Source organism: Drosophila rhopaloa, unplaced genomic scaffold, assembly GCF_018152115.1.
Source record: "Drosophila rhopaloa isolate 14029-0021.01 unplaced genomic scaffold, ASM1815211v1 contig_163, whole genome shotgun sequence".
NCBI classification, from domain to species: domain Eukaryota; kingdom Metazoa; phylum Arthropoda; class Insecta; order Diptera; family Drosophilidae; genus Drosophila; species Drosophila rhopaloa.
Window position 1 is genome coordinate 8,980,265 of NW_025335043.1, and position 19,833 is coordinate 9,000,097.

The 19,833-nt window shown below is 42.3% G+C and overlaps 3 protein-coding genes across 7 annotated transcripts; 2 read left to right on the plus strand and 1 right to left on the minus strand.

Annotated features, from left to right (window-relative positions):
• Positions 1-1,185: 1,185 nt before the first annotated feature.
• On the plus strand, positions 1,186-17,596 carry LOC108044086 (phosphatidylinositol 4-phosphate 3-kinase C2 domain-containing subunit beta). Of its 5 annotated transcripts, none has more exons than XM_017122951.2 (17): positions 1,186-1,253; positions 1,510-1,635; positions 2,979-4,030; positions 4,086-4,138; positions 6,378-7,085; positions 7,144-7,232; positions 7,434-8,067; positions 8,184-8,754; positions 8,815-9,454; positions 9,537-9,782; positions 9,845-10,281; positions 10,353-10,745; positions 10,805-11,005; positions 15,656-15,852; positions 15,913-16,004; positions 16,067-16,216; positions 16,283-17,596. In XM_017122951.2, the coding sequence occupies exons 3-17, from the start codon at positions 3,009-3,011 to the stop codon at positions 16,460-16,462; spliced, it is 5,613 nt and encodes a 1,870-aa protein (XP_016978440.1). In that variant the 5' UTR covers positions 1,186-1,253; positions 1,510-1,635; positions 2,979-3,008; the 3' UTR covers positions 16,463-17,596. The 5 variants fall into 5 exon arrangements, with proteins under 5 accessions (XP_016978440.1, XP_016978443.1, XP_016978439.1 ...); XM_017122950.2 differs by having other exon boundaries at positions 1,204-1,282; XM_017122952.2 differs by having other exon boundaries at positions 1,251-1,269.
• On the minus strand, positions 11,239-15,071 carry LOC108044088. Its single transcript, XM_017122955.2, has 4 exons — positions 14,677-15,071; positions 14,436-14,620; positions 13,541-13,634; positions 11,239-13,327 (listed from the first exon to the last, which is right to left on the minus strand). The coding sequence occupies exons 1-4, from the start codon at positions 14,702-14,704 to the stop codon at positions 11,433-11,435; spliced, it is 2,202 nt and encodes a 733-aa protein (XP_016978444.1). The 5' UTR covers positions 14,705-15,071; the 3' UTR covers positions 11,239-11,432.
• Positions 17,597-17,712: 116 nt separating the features above from the next.
• LOC108044084 (mitochondrial import inner membrane translocase subunit Tim13) lies at positions 17,713-18,133 on the plus strand. The gene has a single exon (XM_017122948.2). It carries the CDS (start codon positions 17,778-17,780, stop codon positions 18,063-18,065), a length of 288 nt encoding a protein of 95 aa, XP_016978437.1. The 5' UTR covers positions 17,713-17,777; the 3' UTR covers positions 18,066-18,133.
• The last annotated feature ends 1,700 nt before the right edge of the window (positions 18,134-19,833 follow it).

Genomic DNA, 19,833 nt, shown 5'->3' on the forward strand with positions numbered 1-19,833 from the left:
TATATCCTATAGCTGCCATATAACTGATTGATCGGAAATGCCATAACTTTGGTGTTTGTAAAGTTAGGAAGTTGGGATTTTCTATGGGTTTTATTTTTGGCCAATCAATCCGACCTACCAAATTTCATAGGGATCGGCCGACTATATCCTATAGCTGCCTTATAACTGAACGATTGGAAATGCCATAACTTTGTTGTTTTTAAAGTTAGGAAGTTGGGATTTTTTATGAGTATTAAGAATGCATCATATGAATAATTTTGGAGAATATAATTTACAGAGTATTCTGCAAGGGTATATCAACTTCGGCTCCGCCCGAAGTTAGCTTTCCTTTCTTGTTATACCCTTGCAGAGGGTATTATAATTTCAGTCAAAAGTTTGCAACTCAGTGAAGGAGACATATCCGACCCTATAAAGTATATATATTCTTGATCAGCATCACCAGGAGAGTCGATCAAGCCATGTCCGTCTGTCCGTCCGTCTGTCCGTCCGTCCGTTTCTACGCAAACTAGTCCCTCAGTTTTAAAGCTATCTGCTTGAAACTTTCCCAAAAGTTGTCTTTCTATTGCAGGTAGTATATAAGTCGGAACGAGCCGGATCGGGCCACTATATCATATAGCTGCCATATAACTGAACGATCGGAAATGACATAACTTTGGTGTTTTTCAAGTTAGCAAGTTAGGAAGTTCTATGGGTTTTATTTTTGGCTAATCAGTCTGACTTACCAAATTTCATAAGGATCGGACGACTATATCCTATAGCTGCCATATAACTGATTGATCGGAAATGCCATAACTTTGGTGTTTGTAAAGTTAGGAAGTTGGGATTATCTATGGGTTTTATATTTGGCCAATCAATCCGACCTACCAAATTTCATAAGGATCGGCCGACTATATCCTATAGCTGCCATATAACTGAACGATTGGAAATGACATAACTTTGTTGTTTTTAAAGTTAGGAAGTTGGGATTTTTTATGAGTATTAAGAATGCATCATATAAATAATTTTGGAGGATATAATTTACAGAATATTCTGCAAGGGTATATCAACTTCGGCTCCGCCCGAAGTTAGCTTTTCTTTCTTGTTTGAAATATTTTAAATATCTTGCTCTTTTATCTAAGACTCAAACCGATTGCCTCTGTTTATCAACGATACAATTCAATATATATCGGCATTACTTCCAGCTCTATTGCTTGTTGCATTCCGTTTTGCTTGATTTCGTGTTATTCGTGTGCGAAGTGTTCTTAATTTTTGATGTAACTCTAAAAATATGTAAATAGTAATAGTATGTGATAGTGCAAGAACATAGTCTATAATAAAACCAAATAATCATTATTTTGGCGTAGTGTATATTGCGTGTTTTTTCACTGTTTTTTGACCGTGTGTGTGTTTATGATTGTTCGTGTTAGTCCCGCATGTGTGTGTGGGTGTAGGTGTGTAGGAGGAGATTCACCTTCCGTTCGAAAAAAATAAAGCATTCGGAAAGTTTAAAGCCTAATTATAACTTCCAAGCTAAGAAAATAAGTTAAAAGAAATTGTTTTACCGGGTGGACTGAATTCGTAACAAAACCCCAGCACATTGAGCAATTTAAAAACGGATCCGAAAAAAACCAGTGGAGGTGACACCTCAATAAGCGTGTAAGTTGGCAAATATGCGAATGAGAATCACAAAGAGGAATACGAGTCTGCATATTAATGACAATCTCCATTATCATTTGCGGTCGCCCTTCTGCCGAAATTCAATGTTTAAACATTCAACTCTCTTCGATCTCGAATAAATTGACAATCAATTAAGTTGATTGCTGTTTATGAATAATTAACTTATATTGTTTGCAATCTATTGATTTACCTTAACCTTAGCGGTAAATGTTCCTCTCTTTCGCTCTCTCTGCCTATGTATTTTACTCTCCCTCGCCGGTTCGCAATTTGTTATCTTCTCCTTCCTCTTTTTGCGTCACACGTACACACACTCATGCCTTTTGTGGGTGTGTTTATGTTGAACAGCTGTTTCTGCAACAATCAGACTTTTTTATATACAATGAACTAACAGCATTCATTCACGCAAATTGATGCCCCCGTTATTGTTTGTATTTATTTATTTACAATTGCGGGCTGAATTGCGGTATTTTGCGCAATTCGGCTGTATCACAATCACAAATTTGGAGCGCTTACTTTGTTTATATACATTTGTATACTTATGTATGTAAACACTAGAATCCACAATAATTCGTTCATATCTGTACCGAATAGGAAATTGTTTGTTTGGTACTTATCATACTTCCCCAACAAAACGTTGTTCGTCTTTCTGGTCAAATAAGTATTTAAACAGTTTGATCATATATATATTCGTACTTATGTCCATATCTTGTAAAGTTATTCATAAACAAGTTTACTCTATTGTAGACGAAAAGTTAATTTGAAAACGTTTATGTTGTATTAGCAAATTTAAACCAAATGTCTGCATTTAAAATTGTTTCTTAAGTATCTGTTTTTCTTCACTTTCAATCAAATTAAATACAATTATTACTGTGGCTAACAATTTTCAACAATTTAAAGTACATAATCTAAATTGCTGTTATCAATCGTGCAATTTAGCAGAGTTTAAAAATATAAGTTAAACTTGTGGAACTATCTGTTTTTGCCTGCTTACTAAATCATCGGTTCCCGCCTGTGATTGCCCATTACCGATTGCCGGTTCTCTAAAAAAAACTATTGGTAGTGCCTTACCAATCTTTCCATAAAGTGTCGCCCATCGAATTGTTCCTCACCTGCTTTTCGCCCAAGAACTCATACCACTGTCATATACACGGCGTAATCGCTTTTATCGGCGCCTGTTTGCTATCGCACAGATAAGCAGGCCGAAAAAGCAACCGCCTTTGTTCACCCAGAGAATAACAAATAAGCATTGCAAGGGGAAATACTGAAAAAATTGAAACAAAATTTGAAAATAGCTAACTTTCTGTTCTGGTCGCTATTCGCAGTTCAACGGAACGGACGCTTCAGAGGGGATAATGTCAAACCAGGCGCAGATCGACTACGACAAGCAGTTCCAGGATGACCTGGCCAAGGCGACCGCTTTGAGTCTGGAGCAGCATGCACTCGACGATTATCGGAGGAATAAGAAGTACGGCTCTGGCTATCCGCAGAGCAGCTCTCTAGCTGGCCGGGATTACCAGTCGGCGCAGCGTAGTCAGAGCATTAATCAGGCGCGACGGCACTCGGAAGTGCATCAGGCGGCTATCAATTTGGGAAATGTGGAACGATCGCGTACGCCGCCGGCTCAGGGGTCGGATAACGACCTGATCTGCTTCGCAAGTCCCACCAGTAAGCAGCCGGAGAGTAGTACCCCCTTTGGCAAACTGATCGAGGATTTGCAGCGAATGCAACCAACCAATCCGCAGTCGGCTCTCGTGCCCATGGGACTAGGGGCAGCGGCATCGGCTCCGGCTCATTACGGCTATCCTCCTCAGCAGCAACAGACGGTTCCGGTCCAACCACCACCGTATGGCATGGTGGCAGGAGGAGGAGCCGGAGCAGGAGCGGGAGCTTACGGTGACCTGCAGTTGGTTCCTTTCCAACCCCAACAACAGAGGCCCCTGAACAACGAGGAGCTACAGCGGCTATACAGCATGCCCGCTCAAATGGCCGTGGCCCCGGTGCCGCAGCCCAACGCCTATTTGTATTACCCGGGAGCAGTGGTAACGCCTTACACAGCGCCCATAGTCCCCGGATCGGCTGCTTTTATGCCGCCGCATTATCCTGCACAGGGATATGGCTTTGGAGGTGCTTACACACACATGGATTTGCGGCGACCCCAATCGCAACCAACTCATCCACCACCGCCAACGATTCATCACAGCCATCCGTCCAATCATTCCGTTCCCTCCTCCTCGGTGGAGGCCAATGGAGTTGCATTCCAGACTCGCCGCCAAGTACCCTCGACTGCGAGTGTCAGCTCTAGTGGCCACACTGGCAACAATCCGTCTGGGCCACGCAGGGGAAACGATTTGATAGACCTCAATCAGGAGGATTAGTATGTATCACTTAGCTCTTTTCTGTTTCTGTTTTAAGTATGTATTTTTTTTTAGCTCTCGTGTGAGTGTGCTGGAGGCATTCGATCCCCTGCTAAACGACAATACTGGTAAGCAACCACAATGTTGTAGTTAACGTGTAGCTCCCGGAACCACGTCAAGATACCCATAGCCTTTTCGCACCCTTAAACAAATTTTGAAATATAGTCTGAAGCTCGTTTAGTGCGATTTTTTGCCACAGAACTGTTTTTGCTGCAAATAAACCAAATTGGCATAATTACATTCCTCTGATAAGATTTCATTCTTCAATTTTTACTTATTTCCACTTTATATCTAAGATATGGTAAAGAAGTTTGTATTGCATTTTTAAGGGAAATCGCTGAACATTTTGATAGGCCAAATGGGTTGTAACTAATTACTAACATTATTATTTAAACTATATTTTGCTTATTAACCAAATACTATTCGACCCCGTTAGAGGTTTATATAGGCTATATCTCTGTAGCATAATTGAAAATTGTCCTTACACATCCAAGTAGCATGCCGTTGATCGTCTTTAGTTAAGAATTAAACTGAATGTTTTCGTTTCTCTATATTGCAGTGTCGAAAAAGTAATCCATTTAAATTACAAGTCCTCTACTACTATCAGTACTACTACTACTACCAAAACTGCAAAAAGCAACTACCTTACAAACACAACAACTACACCATCTAAAGGGTTTCGGGTCGGTTTGGTTCGTTTCGGAGGCAGAGACCAATTAGTGTCTATAGCAGCACGTATTTAGAACCACCTACTTACACAAAAAATACTAATGTATAATATATATGTGCCCCCAAAACGAAATCTGTGCCTTCCGCTTTCACCGGAACAATTTTGAAGACAGCTAATGAATCGATGTCCAAAATATCATTTAACAATAGTGCATACTTTTTGAAATTGATCTTGAACATTTTTATATTACTGCGCGTATAACGATCAAACAGTACTGAACTTTACAAAATTGAAAAGAATTTAACGCCTATCATTTGGATGAGAAGAGATCAAATAAGAGGATTTTGCTTATTCTTTTTTATAACCATGTATTACGAATTGAACACATTGTGATTTGCTGCTACATATATCCATTAATACCGAAATATACAAAAATAAATACATACATATGTTTAATTCTGTCGTGTATTATTGTGAGAGAACAAATAAACAATTTCTTTAACAAATTACAGGCTGTTGTTGTTTTATTGCTGCTTGATTTTAACTCCCGCATAGCAGATTTTAATATGCATGCTCACGCTTTACTAAATAATAATTGATCCTAGACATAAAATTTAAAAGCTTTTTGAGCATATGTATGTATTTATTAATTACATTCATAGGAGTTTTGGGGAAGAAACTAACCTTTTAATGGGTGTATTTTGACTTCACGGTTTTAATTACATTTAAGTTGTTTCACTTTTGGGAAATTACTTATAAATTAATACATTTCCAGAGTCCTCAAAGTTTTAAAATGCATTTCCGAATGATTGTTAACAGATGGACCTTGAAATGGTTCTCAAAATTGCAAGGTCTTTAGCCAATGTTGCCCTTTAGTGGTAAATGAACAGATGTAAGGGAACTAGAGACGACAGATTGAGAACGAATATAAACAAAGCGATTTAAAAATACACTCATAGATACAGTGGATAATCGGTTGTTGGTCCGCTTCCTATTGTTAAACCAAATTAATAAAAATGAAGTTTTAAATTGTAAGCCTTGCATTTACTTATGCTCCATGTCTAGATTATTCTGAAAAGAGTTTGTAAGAGTTAATCCAACTTGTGGGTAAGGTTCGGTTTATGTAGCTTTTAAAAGATTTTCATGTATCTGTAATTATTTTGAAGGATTTCATTTTTTTGATCAAGTTTGGATTTAAAATGTCAAAACAATATTTTGTATAATTTTGTCAAGAGGTAGATCTCCTGTATTTTGAATCCACATTTTTTGTAAAGACATATAACCATATATAGTCTATGTTCCACTGTACTGATGCAGCGTGGGCGACGTTTGACAGCAATCACAATTAGTTATTAGCGATGGCAGCCGCCTCGCTGTCCGTCGGATTTGTTAGCGTAGATTTGCGAAGCGTTCTCGCTTTGCCAGTGGTGTAAACTCTAGTCTGCCCCCAACCACATCGCTCTGATTGGGCTTTTGGGCCGTCTCTTTTATTTTTGGACACACGATGTGATGTGCCCGGACTCTCGCCGTAGTAGGCCTCAGGTCTCGAGCATATTTGCATAACTGCTGGCGATATTCGGACTGGGGTCTGGAAACTAGATTTGAACCGGAACTGATCATGCACTCGCTACTTGCAGGAAACGACAGCGCCTCCGACAGCACCTCTTACTATGCGGAATACGATCCCTTTGACTTCCTGTACAGCGGCGATGGAGGCACCCAATATTCAGATCCCATGTACGAGGCGGTCAACAGGTGGGACAAAAGTGCGGCCACTGTGAGTCCGACTGTGGGTCTGTTCGGATGGCGGCAAGAATTTCTAACGCAACCATCAACATCTTCATCACATCGCGGTGATGCGCAACAGGAGGAGAGTTTAAAGCTTTCCGAGAATGGATCAGGAACCCCGCCTCCACCGTTGCCGCCAAGGAACCAGCAGCTCTACGATTCCAACCAGGCACCCGTTCCTGCTTCGAAACCCCATCAGCCTACTCTGTTGACAGACAGCTACACCTCCAGCATTCCGGCAAATATAGTGCTGGATCGACGGAAAACCTTTAAGCGTCTGTACGAGGTAATCAGCGAGCAGCGCACGGACGATCCCGAACTACTGGAGTTTTACCACATGGTTAAGGAGGTCAGGGCACGCTATCCGCACGACGATGCGCCCACCAATGTGGGCCATGTGGTTGCTGCCGAGTTCAATTACCACTACATGATGGACACAAGCATCAAAATAATCGTGCATCCGGCTCTGAACACCCTTCAATCACACGTTCTGGCTTCTTCAATGGCCAAGGAACAGGTGAAAGGGTATGGAATGCCTGTTACGTTCACCTGTGATAGTAAGTGTGATTTGAAATTACGTGGAGACCGTTCTAATGCTTTAATCTCATCCAATAGTTGACTCGGTCGTGGCACAGGTGGTGGCCCAAGCGTTGGCCTCGTTGGAGGGTCAGGTCAAGGGCAGCGTCACAGATTATGTGGTTAAGGTTGGTATATTTTCAGAATGAATGTAGGAAAAAATTTGGCCAAATCAAATGCAGCTTAATTTTCTTATTATAAAGCTAATAATTAAAAAAAGATTCCCCTTTTAATTTTAATATTCAATGTTGTCATTGAAGAAGTGCAAAGTTTTGGACAATATTTAATAATACTGCTTATCTAATAATAAATGTTATTTCCATCCACAGCCCATTGGTCTCCTGGAGTGGTTAGCACCTACCTCGAAACTTAGCCAGTTAGAGTGCGTGCACAACAGCTTCCAGTTGGAAAAGGATGTGCACCTGGGCTTGTGCCTTAGTACGACGGCGAACATGCAGGCGATCGCACGAACCGAGCGGGATGATGAGCACGATTCGGGTCTACTGCCGGAGCAGCTGGTGCCCAACGAGGTGGTGCCGACTGTGACCTACGAAGCCATGATGATACTCATCGAGACACTCGAGATGGAGATCGACAAGCTGGAATCGGCGGCAGACGGAGTACCCGGACGAAGTGTGGTGAGCTGCTCCGGTGTGGTGCAGGCTGTAAAGGCCATTTGCGCCCTTCTTGGCTCCATCGATACGATGGAAATTGCACGATGTGTCACCGATCTGAAACGCATCTGCGAGGTGGAGCAAAAGAAGTTATCGACGGGGGCCAGCAATCCGGAGATTGTCAGTGATAACGGTGACTATGCTCAAGTCGTCCTCCGTCCACGCTCGATGCTAGAGCAGATCAAGGTCAAGTGCAATGAGTTGCGCGACGCCGTGCAAGAGCTGGTTGAGCTCTATGCAAATGTCTTCCGGGTGGCATTCTCCGTGAGGACACCAGATTACTCAACAAGTAAGTAATCTTAAGCCAGTTATTATAGCTAAGTCGCTTAGAACTTCACCATTGCCCCTTTAATCTAAGTTAATATGCAATTTATTTTATTAATCGAATCAACTATTCATTTACAGCTCCCATACCCATCTCCTGCGTGTCCAAACCAATTGTGGTCTGCATTAGCTGTCTACATAGACCGCCGCCAAACTGGAAGTACGACGATTATTCTCTTTGTGTCCAGATAGTTTATGGAACGCGCCTGCTGTCCAAGCCAAATGTGCTGACCTGCTCCAACGATACCAGTGGTGGCCTTTTCCCTCGTCTGAACTTTAGCGCCTGGCTGACCTTTGATCAGCATCCCATCTGCACTTTGCCTAGGGAAGCCCGTATAACTTTTGTGCTGTACGGCAAACAGGCGGCCAGTGAAGGCGAACCCAATGCGGAACAGAATGGGGAGAGGCGTCAAGTGACCACCGAGTTGGGTTGGTGCTCCATCCAGCTGTTCGACTTCAAGCGAGTAATGATATGCGGCCCCTACTTGCTGTCCTTGTGGCCCCCAACCACGGATAAGATGTTGGGCCCAGCTCCGGCGCGTGGCTGTCATCCGCATCCCGACTTTTGCCCTGTTCTTAGCATTGAGGTGCCATCGTATGGAGGCCGCATTGAGTTCCCAGAGCACCAAGAGATACCCAAACCTGCACCACAGTAAGTGTTGGATCTAAAAGAAATTATTGAGGTCTATTAAAATTTTCTTTTCCTCCCCAGCTATGACTTTGCCTCCCTGGATGCCAATCTGCAAGAGGAGCTACTGGACACAGCTGAGCTCGGTTACAGCGGCGCCACAGAACGACGTGAGGTGTTCTGGGAGAAACGTCTGTACTTGCAGAACTATCCAAATGCCCTGCCAAAAGTACTGCATGCCGCCCACAGTTGGGATTATGCCAATCTGATCGATTTGCATGCCTTGCTTCACTCTTGGGCACCGCTGTCGCCACTGCAATCGCTGGAGCTACTGTTGCCCCGCTATCCTGACGCCAAAGTTCGCGAAAAGGCCGTGGAGTGGATCTCAAGGATGCCCAACGACCAGCTGGTGGACTTCCTGCCGCAATTGGTGCAAAGTCTGAAACATGACACATATGAAGGATCGGCAATGGCCCGATTTCTGCTGTCCAAGTGCTTGGAGTCGCCACGCTTCGCCCACCACATGTACTGGCTGTTGGTGCACAGTCTGCCAGATGATCCGCACAATTCCATCGGAGCCGCCATGGTGGACCAGGAGTACGACGAGTCGCAGGTTACCCAGGCACGCTACTACCGTAGGAACAAAATGATGCTGCGTGCTCTGATGGCCATCTGTGGCGAGAAGATGCTGCAGCGGTTCATGTACCAGCATCGCATGTGTCAGGTAAGAAGATATATATATCATTCAACTTCTTGAAGCACACAGTACACAGTACATAAAAAACTATATACATTATATCTTACAGAAACTTACTACTATAGCGGAGTCTGTCAAAGAGGCTAAAGAGTCGATGCGCCAAAAGAGTTTGGCAGCTGGAATGGACGAAGTGCATCAGGATCTTCTGGAGAAGCCCACTTGTCTTCCTTTGGGACCTGAACTGGAGGTAACTGGAGTGAGTGTGCGCAATTGCAGCTACTTTAACTCAAACACGTTGCCGCTGAAAATCAACTTCGTGGGACCGGATGCCGAGTCCTTACCAGCTATCTTTAAGGTGAGTTTAGTACCCAGTAAAAAAAAATTGAAAGTGATCTAAAGAAAATATATCTTTCTCAGTGCGGGGATGACTTACAGCAGGATCAGTTGACTATACAACTTATTCGAATTATGAACAAAATGTGGTTGGCCGAACGCTTAGACCTGAAAATGGTCACCTTTAATTGTGTTCCCACGGGATATAAGAGTGGAATGATTGAGCTGGTCAACGAGGCCGAAACGTTGCGAAAAATCCAAGTGGAATGCGGGCTCACGGGTTCCTTTAAAGACCGCCCAATTGCCGAGTGGTTGGGCAAGCAGAACCCCAGTCCGTTGGAGTACCAGAGTGCAGTGCGAAACTTTACGTTATCCTGTGCAGGATATAGCGTAGCCACATATGTCCTGGGCATCTGCGATCGGCACAATGACAACATCATGTTAAAGACTTCGGGACACTTGTTCCATATTGACTTTGGCAAGTTCCTCGGCGATGCCCAAATGTTTGGCAACTTTAAGAGGTATGGTAGTTTTGTAATAAATAACAAGTGATCCTAATTTATTATTAATATTTAATCTTTCACTTATAAAGAGATCGCACCCCATTTGTCCTAACTTCCGATATGGCATATGTCATTAATGGCGGAGATAAGCCGTCCACGGACTTCCACTATTTTGTGGACCTTTGTTGTCGGGCCTTCAACATTGTGCGGAAGAATGCTGATCTGCTGCTGCACACTTTGGCCCACATGGCTACCGCAGGGATGCCGGGAGTTAACTCGAATGCTGTACAATACGTACGACGTGCCCTGCTGCCTTCACAATCAAATCCCGAGGCGGCTGCCACCTTTGCCAAGATGATCCAATCTTCGCTCAAAAGCTGGTTCACGCAGTTTAACTTCTTCCTGCACAATCTGGCTCAGATGCGATTCACCGCCGATGAGGGAACCGGAGAGCTGCTCTCGTTTGTGCCAAGGAAATATACGTAAGTTTTATATTCCTCAAAATATAACATTTCATCTACAAATATATTTTTCACTTTAGAATGCAGCAGGATGGTCGCCTGAAGATTGTAAAGGTGGTCTGCTTCCAGAAGCACTACAGCATGGAAAAGTTCTATATGTACATTCTGGAAGTGACGCGACATGGACAGCCAGATCCAACCCACTTGTTCCGATCATACCGCGAATTCACCGAGTTTCATCAGAAGTTATGCATACACTTTCCCCTGGTCAAACTGCACAGGTAAGTTTGAGATATAATATTATTTTTATATTTTACTGTCAATCGGAGTGCAGGTAGATGTTTAACACATTTTATAAGTTTTATTGATACCGTGCGGTATCAATTTTGCTTTCCACTTACTGACTTATGTCCCCGGTTAATCAATAATGTCAAAAATTCTACTTCAGAATTTCATTGTTGTTCGGGTTGATTCACTTCTTCCTGGGGAATTCTTCCCAGAAATGTATTTAAAATATTCATTTTTCTTTATCTTCAATTGCTTTCCTGCAATAATTTGATTTATTATGATATATAGACAACATGATATGGCAACTTATCAGCGAAATGTATGTACATAAATAGGTCATAGCCATTAGGCCAAAATTAACACATAAAATACTGTATTTGCTAAGGAAGTCAGGAGGTGCGGCAGCTGGCGGTCTTCGGATTAGGCATCGCTATCAATCCTCACAGCGTTTTTCCTCAGTGCCGCCGTCATGGAGCGATGTTGGCTAATGGCGCGTCCAAAGCCGTCATCGTCATCACTGTCCTCCTGGGAGACTTGGGATCCGAAAAGGCTGGGAACTCCATTATCCCTCGGTTCGAAAATGATGGAGCGCTGCATGGGCGTGGGTTGAGGCAGTGGCTCATCCTCTTCAGACTCTCCACTTGAGGTTACCACTTCGGCGGACTGGTAGTACTGCAAGTTATCCACATCAAAGCGGACTTTCAGTGATTTTGGATCACGCCTGGCAGGTTCTGGAGCTGATCGAGCTCCATCCTCCCCATCGGTATCACTGGAACTGGAGCTGGGCAGCTCTTCAGGTTGATAGCAGGCCAGGGGAGGAGCATCACCGCGAACATTTAAGGTGGCTGATTTTGTGGATCTCGGTGCTGGCTGAGGAGCCTGCCGTTGGGATGGCACCACCACAGCCAATTCCTGGCACAACTCCTCGAAATTGTGGATGCCGTTGCTCTGGTTAGCTGGAGATCCCGCAATCTCTACCTCATTTTTTTCAAGATCTGCATAAAGATCCTCTATGCTACTTACAAAATTGGACTTCTTTGACCTTTGTTCCATTACCTCTGTGTAATTGGGCAGGTTCTGACCACTCTTTGTATTTTCCAACTGCATCAGTGATTCGTAATCGGGTAGATAAGGCAGACCAGGATCGTATGGTGGTGGATTCAAAATAGGAGCTGGCGGTTCAGGTTCAAAGATATCTAATCCAGGTTCCATGAGCTCTAGCCGATGGAACAAACCCTCAACCTGTTCCACGTTGTCCAATCTAAGAGTAGCCTCATTCAGGGTCGTCTCAACAGTGGGCAATTGCTCCACGCTATTTGGATGCAGAGACCAGTTGGGTTCTGGCACTGCCGGCACTGTGTCGAGGTTCTCGAAGTTCTCCCAATCCTCGTCGATGCCCTTGCCAAATCCTGGTGGACTACTGGCCGCCGGCAGCTGCAGCGCATCCAAATCCAGGATATCCGCCTCGTTCATCACAAATGAGGAACGTATACGGACGAAATCGCTGTCTTGTTCACCTTGAGGTAACTCCAGGCCATCAAAAAGTCCACTTTGGACAGTGGGCTTTGTTCTTGGAGTAGCTTCTGTTTCCGGACTGCCTGCTATAATTTCCACGACGAAAGCCGAGTCTGCATTGCTTGGCTTCTCGAAGGGATCACTTGATCCTTGGGGCGTCGGTCTCTGTTCTGGTTCTTCCTTGGGTATGGCTCCTCGGTGCACTACCGCTGTAACTGATAGAGCTCCTCCCAAGCCGTCGTCAGGAGTCAGTGGCTCAGGAACGTGATCCTCGGGAGTGAGAATTTCTGGCACATCATCAACTCGCTCGAACATTACATAACGACCACTGTCTTTGTTTCTCAGCTGCGTTGGCCTTGTGACCTCTGTCGTAGGTTTTACACTGAAAAGCTCGTATTTCTCAGCAAAGTGATCGAAATTCGGCATGCCCAGTTCGCTAGGAGGCTCTTGAGCTGCAGGCAGGCTTGATGCAGTGGTTGGAGGCGAGGTCTTTCGTGTGGATGGAGCTTCAGTTGTGGGTTGAGCTGACGAAGTAGGCAGGGATTCCAGTATCTTAGCTGGACAATTTCCAGTAGCAGATTCCACAGGGACATCGGACTGACCTGGAGGAGAAGGAGGCTGTCGGGTGGGTGGAGCGGTGAAGCATTCATATTGTTCACTGTGCACATCCAGTCGGTGACGACGCAGAGCCTTTGATTTATCTCGATAGGAGACTTTGGATTCATCCACGTTTCTCGCCTCCCTGGGACTGGCGCCATATAATTGCAGGTTTGGAACACTACCGGTGATATAGTTGTTTCCTGTGAGAGAAGTAGAATCCGGTTAATAATATAGGTGCTAAATGGAAAGGTAGTGGAAATTCTCAAATTCTCAATTTAGAATGTTTATAAAACTTTTTCGATCTGCAATTATTTAAAAGTTGATCCCAAAATGTTTGTGGAAGTGTTCAAGTTAGAGAATTTCAACTTCAGGTAAATTGTTTCTATTGAATGATTTCTGTTTGCTATCTTCACCTGTCGCTGTTGATGCCGATGGCCATGGGCTTTCGAATTCCTCGAGATTGCGACGTCGGAACACTCCATGGACAGCAGTATCGGTGCCGTTAACCTGGAGAATTACAGAAATTGCATTTTAGGGTATTGCGATATTCTGAATTATATTAGCTTGCTGCCCATCAGCTGTGAATTCAGCTGGTTGGCCTGATCACTGGGATGCGTCACTAGTGTAAATGCAAAGGTGTTACACATGACCACAGACACGCCAACTCAGACGAATACCAAAACACGTCCATGCGATAAGGTGCGATTTTACCTTTCGTTATGAGCTGTCTGTGAAATTATGATTTCGATAAGCATTTCAGCCTTCTTAATTAACCTGTTTTCTTAGAAACATATTTAATAAATATTTTGATTTCTCAATGTTCTCTTTCAAATGTAGTTTATTGCAGAACTAATCAAAATGTTTGTAAAGCCTTATTATTGAGTGCACAATAGAACAGTTACTTTTAATAATATTTAAAATTCTGGTCATTTCTCAACATTTTATGGATTTTGTGTTACTTTGCCTTAAGTTTATGGTATACACACCGAAGAATTTAAATGAAGAACCCAATTCTAGCCCAGACTTAAATAAGTGAAAGCCGAATTCAAGAACGATTTGCAATCCTCACGCCCCCATCGCTATCTTTTCAACTTACACACTCTCTAAAATGATATAGTCACAACACCTGTGAGTGTTTGTATTCGTATTTGCCCTGTCTTATCAGAACCACTCGTCGCTGGATCTGTATTCGTATGTATGTGCATATGAATATTGGTATGGGTACACCCGAGTGGTGGTGTCAGTATCACATTAACCTTTATTAACTGCGTGCATCGGCTGTTAAGTTCTTCTGATTTGCATACGCACCTGAGACTCGAAAGCTGCGTAACGTGGCGGCTGTTGTGGCTGTTGCTGATTTTGCTGTTGCACCTGAGACCGATCGAAAGTCAGCCGCCGCCGGAAGCCAAAGAGTTTGATCCCCAGCAGGGCGAAAACGAGACCCATGAGCAGCATGGCCGAGGCGAGCATTGGGCCCACGAAGGCCTGCTGACCTGGGGAGGATTACTAGGTGTTTAAAGATCAAGGAGGAACCAAAATGACCACCTACCTTGGCCCACATTCTTTAGCTGGCCCATGTCTTCTTGTCTCACCAGCAAATCTGTTGGCTTAGCATTCTGGCTCAAGTCTATGGTTTCGCAGTCCCCCTTTGTTTTGGCCAAAAATATAATGAAACTTCACCACGTCGCTAATCGAACCGCTCTCGGCTCCGCTTCCCAGCTCGCTCGTCGACTGATTGAGCGCTGACGTTGGCGCTACCGCTTTTGGCAGAGCGGTCGCCGCTTATCGGAGTGATTCGGCCCGATATCGTTTACTCGGGCCTTCGCCACTCTTCTTTCACCCACTCTATAGTTATTGTATCTGCTCTCGGGCTCTCCGGTTCTCCGATTCGGTGAAATCAGTCTGCCTCAGTCGCCGATTTATCAGCTATTAGCGGTGTTACCTCAGAGCCATGGACTTCGGGGGAGACGCTTTGCCAGCACTGATAAGTAATCGCGAATTTGTACCATGATTTGTCAACGCACCTTGACAAACCACTGACTATATAAACACCATGAAAAATAATGGGTTCTCAATGGCTTGGTTATTAAAAGCTGCTGAGCCATATCTTAGGCGATAATAACCTCCATGTAATTGTGGACAAGCTGATATTGTTTACACTCAATTATCTTTCATTATCATTAAATAAACTATTATAAGAGGAACTGTCTTTTGGATTGCTGATCTAATTGCTATATCAGTAAAAAAAATACAATTAATAGGTTTTATAACGAATAACAAAACAAACCAAAATGTTTCTTTTTAGGATATCTTGGTTTGTGAATATTATCATTATTTAAAATGTTGTTTACTTAATGATAACATGTTTTCCTACTGCCAATAAATCTAGCTATTAATAGGCTTAATAAACAAATAACCTATATTTAATATTATTTTATTTTGATTATTTGAAAAGTTTTTTTTTAATAGTCGAAAATTATCATTAATAAATATTTTCTAATTATTTTGAATACATTAAAACATTTTAGTCTACCGGCTGGCGTGCATGTGGGGCGTTCCAATATCAAATCTGTAGCAGAAAAACGACTACCTCTTATACAGAGATTTTTGAAATCGCTGTTTGATGCGTCTGAGGAAATAGCTCATTCCGAGCTTGTGTATACATTCTTCCATCCGTTGCTGCGCGATCAGCAGGAGGCGAAATTGGGGATGCCGAAGATAAAGGGTAAGATCCAATAAATAAAATTATTCATTGAATTGAGATCATAATATATTGCTTCTGCAGAGGTGAAGCGACAACCGTCGCGGGATAATCCCAACGAGATTGGCCAAATTCGACTATCGCTGCAATATCAACGCGGCTCACTTACTGTGATGGTGAGTGGAACTAGATTATGTATTTAAGATAAAAAGCTTAATGGGGCATATGTGTATTGCAGATACACCACGCCAAAGGGCTGCCTATGCTTCAGGGCGGTCAGGAGCCCAACACGTATGTTAAGTGCTACCTAAAACCAGATCCCAAAAAGGAGACCAAACGCAAGACCAAAGTGGTGCGAAAGACCTGTGTGCCTAGTTTCATGGAAACGGTGAGTAGTTGTCTAAATATTTCGGGAACATAAAAATAGCTTATGGATTAAAATGGTTCTTTACAGTTGGAGTACCGCATGCCCCTAAATATTATTCAAGAACGCCGTCTGCAGGTCACCGTCTGGTCACACGACACGCTGCAGGAAAACGAGCTGCTCGGAGGGTTCGAGTTGGATTTATCGAAGCACGATCTGCGGCAGGAGCTCTGCGATTGGCATCGCCTGGGATCGGTGCCCAGGAACTGACCAGATCCGAGAGAGGCGCTCTGAACCACTTGGAACACTCTGCCTACCGACAATCAGGCCTAGGATTATGCAATACTAATATATGTTTGTGCCTGTCTTCTCTTGATCGCAATAATACTTACTTACTCGAAGTGATTGTACATTCCATATACAAAAATTATATATAACTTAACTGACAGTAGAGAAGTGTTATTTCTTTCAATATGTGCCTCAGATGTAAATATTTTATAACTACCACACAACAAATTCTTTGAACATTTAAATTATAAACTCTAAAGTTTAACTTTTGCACCTGTTTCCTGCTTTTTTTTAAATTTTTAATTAGATAATATTTAAAATCAATAAATAAAGTTTTAATGGCACTTTGGGAATTCAGAAAATTGATTATATTGGTAGTTGTTAGTTCGAAACATTCTGTTGTAGGTAAATGTTCTTTTGGAGTAGTTAAATTAAATTTCAGTATTATGGCTTAAAATCTATTTTCGCAATAGAGCTATTAGAGATTATAGAAAACCCATATACTTCAAGTACTTTAATTCAGTTTATTATTCAAATTCTATTTGACACTAAAAATTAAATTAAATTGCACAGAAAAATGTTATTTTAAAATTTTACAAAAAAATTAAAAATTAAATACAAATTTTAAATTTCTATGTGTATTTTGGTATGGAGCAGAAACTGCATTACGCACATACAAAATCGGAAAATCAAAAAAAAATGTTTACTCTTTACTCACCTGCTTTCAATATGTCAATAAGATTGCACCTTTGGCAAGCGTCTATGTTTGGGTCTTAACTTAACTCCTAACTACTTACAACAAATTTACAAAGATAATAGTAAATAACTATCAGAGAGAACAAGTACTAAAAGTGTCTTAACAAATTAAACGAATATTGACAAATATGAATAAGAGCATACACAGCAATCTACAGATTATATTTTTATAAAAAAAAACATCATTTAAAAGCTACATCTGCCTGATAAATCTGTAATGTATCTAATGTTTTTATAAAAAAATTATAAGTCTAAGAACAAAATTAACATTTTTCTGTAAGTCCTGACGAATTGTAAAATTTTTAATCTGATGTAATAATCATTTTTGGCACAAATATATTAGCATAACAAATTAATAAACCTAATGCTGTTTGATTTTTAAGCTGTGTTTTCACCGAAAACTGATATTATATTTTCTATTTCTAGAACATAGTATGCTATGTTTGTTCTGTCCGAATCCGGTGTTCAGATTAAGACAAAGGGGTCAACTTAAAGCGTTCAGTTTTGAGGAGTTTAGAATTTAAAATTGTTCATCAAGTAAATGTCCGAAATGGCGGCTGCCAACATGGAGAAGGGGGAGCTGATGAGCCAGGTGAAGCAGCAGATCGCACTGGCCAATGCCCAGGAGATGCTCTCGAAGATGACGGAGAAGTGCTTCAAGAAGTGCATCCAGAAACCGGGCAAATCCTTGGACAACACCGAGCAGCGTTGCATCTCGCAGTGCATGGACCGCTTCATGGACGCCTGGAATCTGGTGTCGCGCACCTATGGCAATCGTTTGCAGAGGGAGCAGTACCGAACGATGGACTCTGTGGAGATGAGCAACTAGTATTCTAATTACGACCTCCCCTTAATTAAACCCGAATTTATTTTGTTTTTGACCCAGTCTCAACTCAATTTTGAGTCGTTTTTAATCTGTTGACAGGCAACCCTTTCGCAGGCGCTTATCGGTGCTAAGGTGATAGCCAGCTGATTATATGGAATGCAACTGCAAGTGAAGACCCTCCTGAGGGTTGGGGGTTGTCTTTGGGAATAACCCCATAGCCGCCAACTTGATATGTGCAGTTTTCCTGATCGTTATCGTGTTTGGAATGGTCTCGTTAGCTAACGGATGAGCAAGTGCTCGGCTCACTGGCCCAAATGCAATATGCAAGGAGACACTGGTCTGCCGAGCACGAAAAGTGTAGTTTCGAGACCACTCTAATCCATTGCAGCATTTTCCACTATATGCAAATTCAACTTGATTTTCTTGCTAAATCTGTAAAGATTTTTCTTGGCTGGCTAACAATGTGGGTTAAGCATGACACGCAATTAAACAGAACCACTATAAGTTATTTAGAGCGAATACGGGGTTGAAAGAAATTAAGATGTGCATTAAATAAAATGGGCTTTGATTTTATATTTCATATTTATGAGTACCAAATGAAGAAAGTGTTTATTGTTTAAATGTATTTTATTTGACAAATCGGCTTAGTTTCATCGAATGAGATTTATATTAAAGTGGATATCTTATTTAATAAAATTAGCAATATGATTTGATTACAAATTTATTGTAATGAAATAGAGGTTTCTAAAAAAAGACTTTGTGCTACTAATAAGAAAATTCAGTTAGCCACAACAAATAATTACTCATTATTATTCTTGGGTATCGTAAGGAAATAGATCAGGTGTCTCAAAAAACAAGCAAGACCTAATCATAGGAGGTTCTTAAGGCCACTTAAATCAAAATTAACATGACTGTATGCATTTTTGTTGGTGGGCCAAGTTAAGCAACTAGACTTCTTAGAGGGACTATCAAAATTCGCTGATATCAGTGCCAGCGAACGTGCGGACATGGCAAATTACCGGCAATTTTAGTGGGTGCAGGTGACCCCGTGCACTGGCCGAAAAAATGGTGCAGGTAATTCAAAAATAAATAAAAAAAAAACGAAAAAACAAAAATCAAAAATAATAAAAATGCAAAAGATAAAATGCGAATTCGTGGCCGAACTTATTGGCTCGAATACCAGAGGTAACAAAATCCAACATGGGATTTTCCTCAACTAGGTACATTCGAAGCCACACAAGTTACGATAAGAGTGCGGGCCAAAACACTATTAGATGGTGGAGTATGGAGCTTCCCGCCAAAAGCTTTCTATCAGTCTAAAAATAGTAATAACGCCCACCTGCCCCGCCCCTTAAAAACAACAACAGCAAGTGCCCCGGGGTTTTGAGTAATCATTGCAAGAATACGGGTACGATAAGTGCTGAGACGGTTCCTTATCTGAACAACTAATCGGAAATGTTCGTCGGCCGAGGGACCATGGACGGGGTGGTTGGGGTTGGGTGACAGGTGGGTTGATGGGTGGTTCCACCCCCAAGGGGCAAGAGGTGGACTTCACCAGCCGTTACACTATCGCCCGCAGGTCTCCAACGGTCGACATTGCCGTCCACGCAAGGTGAATCGTGATAAGGGCTTGCTGACAGCCCCATTATGGCTGCAGATTATAAAGATTAAAAATGCGGATGCAAGAGCTTTCCAGAGACAATACAATCGCTAATCATAATCTTGGAAGTAATGGTGCTTTGTGATATTTGTATTTATCTTTAAAATTTGA

Bases quoted from the DNA above. Each gene is read 5' to 3' on its own strand.
- LOC108044086 (XM_017122951.2), top strand. From the start codon at position 3,009: ATGTCAAACCAGGCGCAGATCGACTACGACAAGCAGTTCCAGGATGAC. The intron at 9,783-9,844 runs GTGAGTTTAGTA...TATCTTTCTCAG, and splicing joins CCTTACCAGCTATCTTTAAG to TGCGGGGATGACTTACAGCA. The intron at 16,005-16,066 runs GTGAGTGGAACT...TGTGTATTGCAG, and splicing joins GCGGCTCACTTACTGTGATG to ATACACCACGCCAAAGGGCT.
- LOC108044088 (XM_017122955.2), bottom strand. From the start codon at position 14,704: ATGGGCCAGCTAAAGAATGTGGGCCAAG. The intron at 14,621-14,676 runs GTAGGTGGTCAT...AATCCTCCCCAG, and splicing joins GCTAAAGAATGTGGGCCAAG to GTCAGCAGGCCTTCGTGGGC. The intron at 13,635-14,435 runs GTGCGTATGCAA...GTAATTCTCCAG, and splicing joins ACGCAGCTTTCGAGTCTCAG to GTTAACGGCACCGATACTGC.
- LOC108044084 (XM_017122948.2), top strand. From the start codon at position 17,778: ATGTCCGAAATGGCGGCTGCCAACATGGAGAAGGGGGAGCTGATGAGC.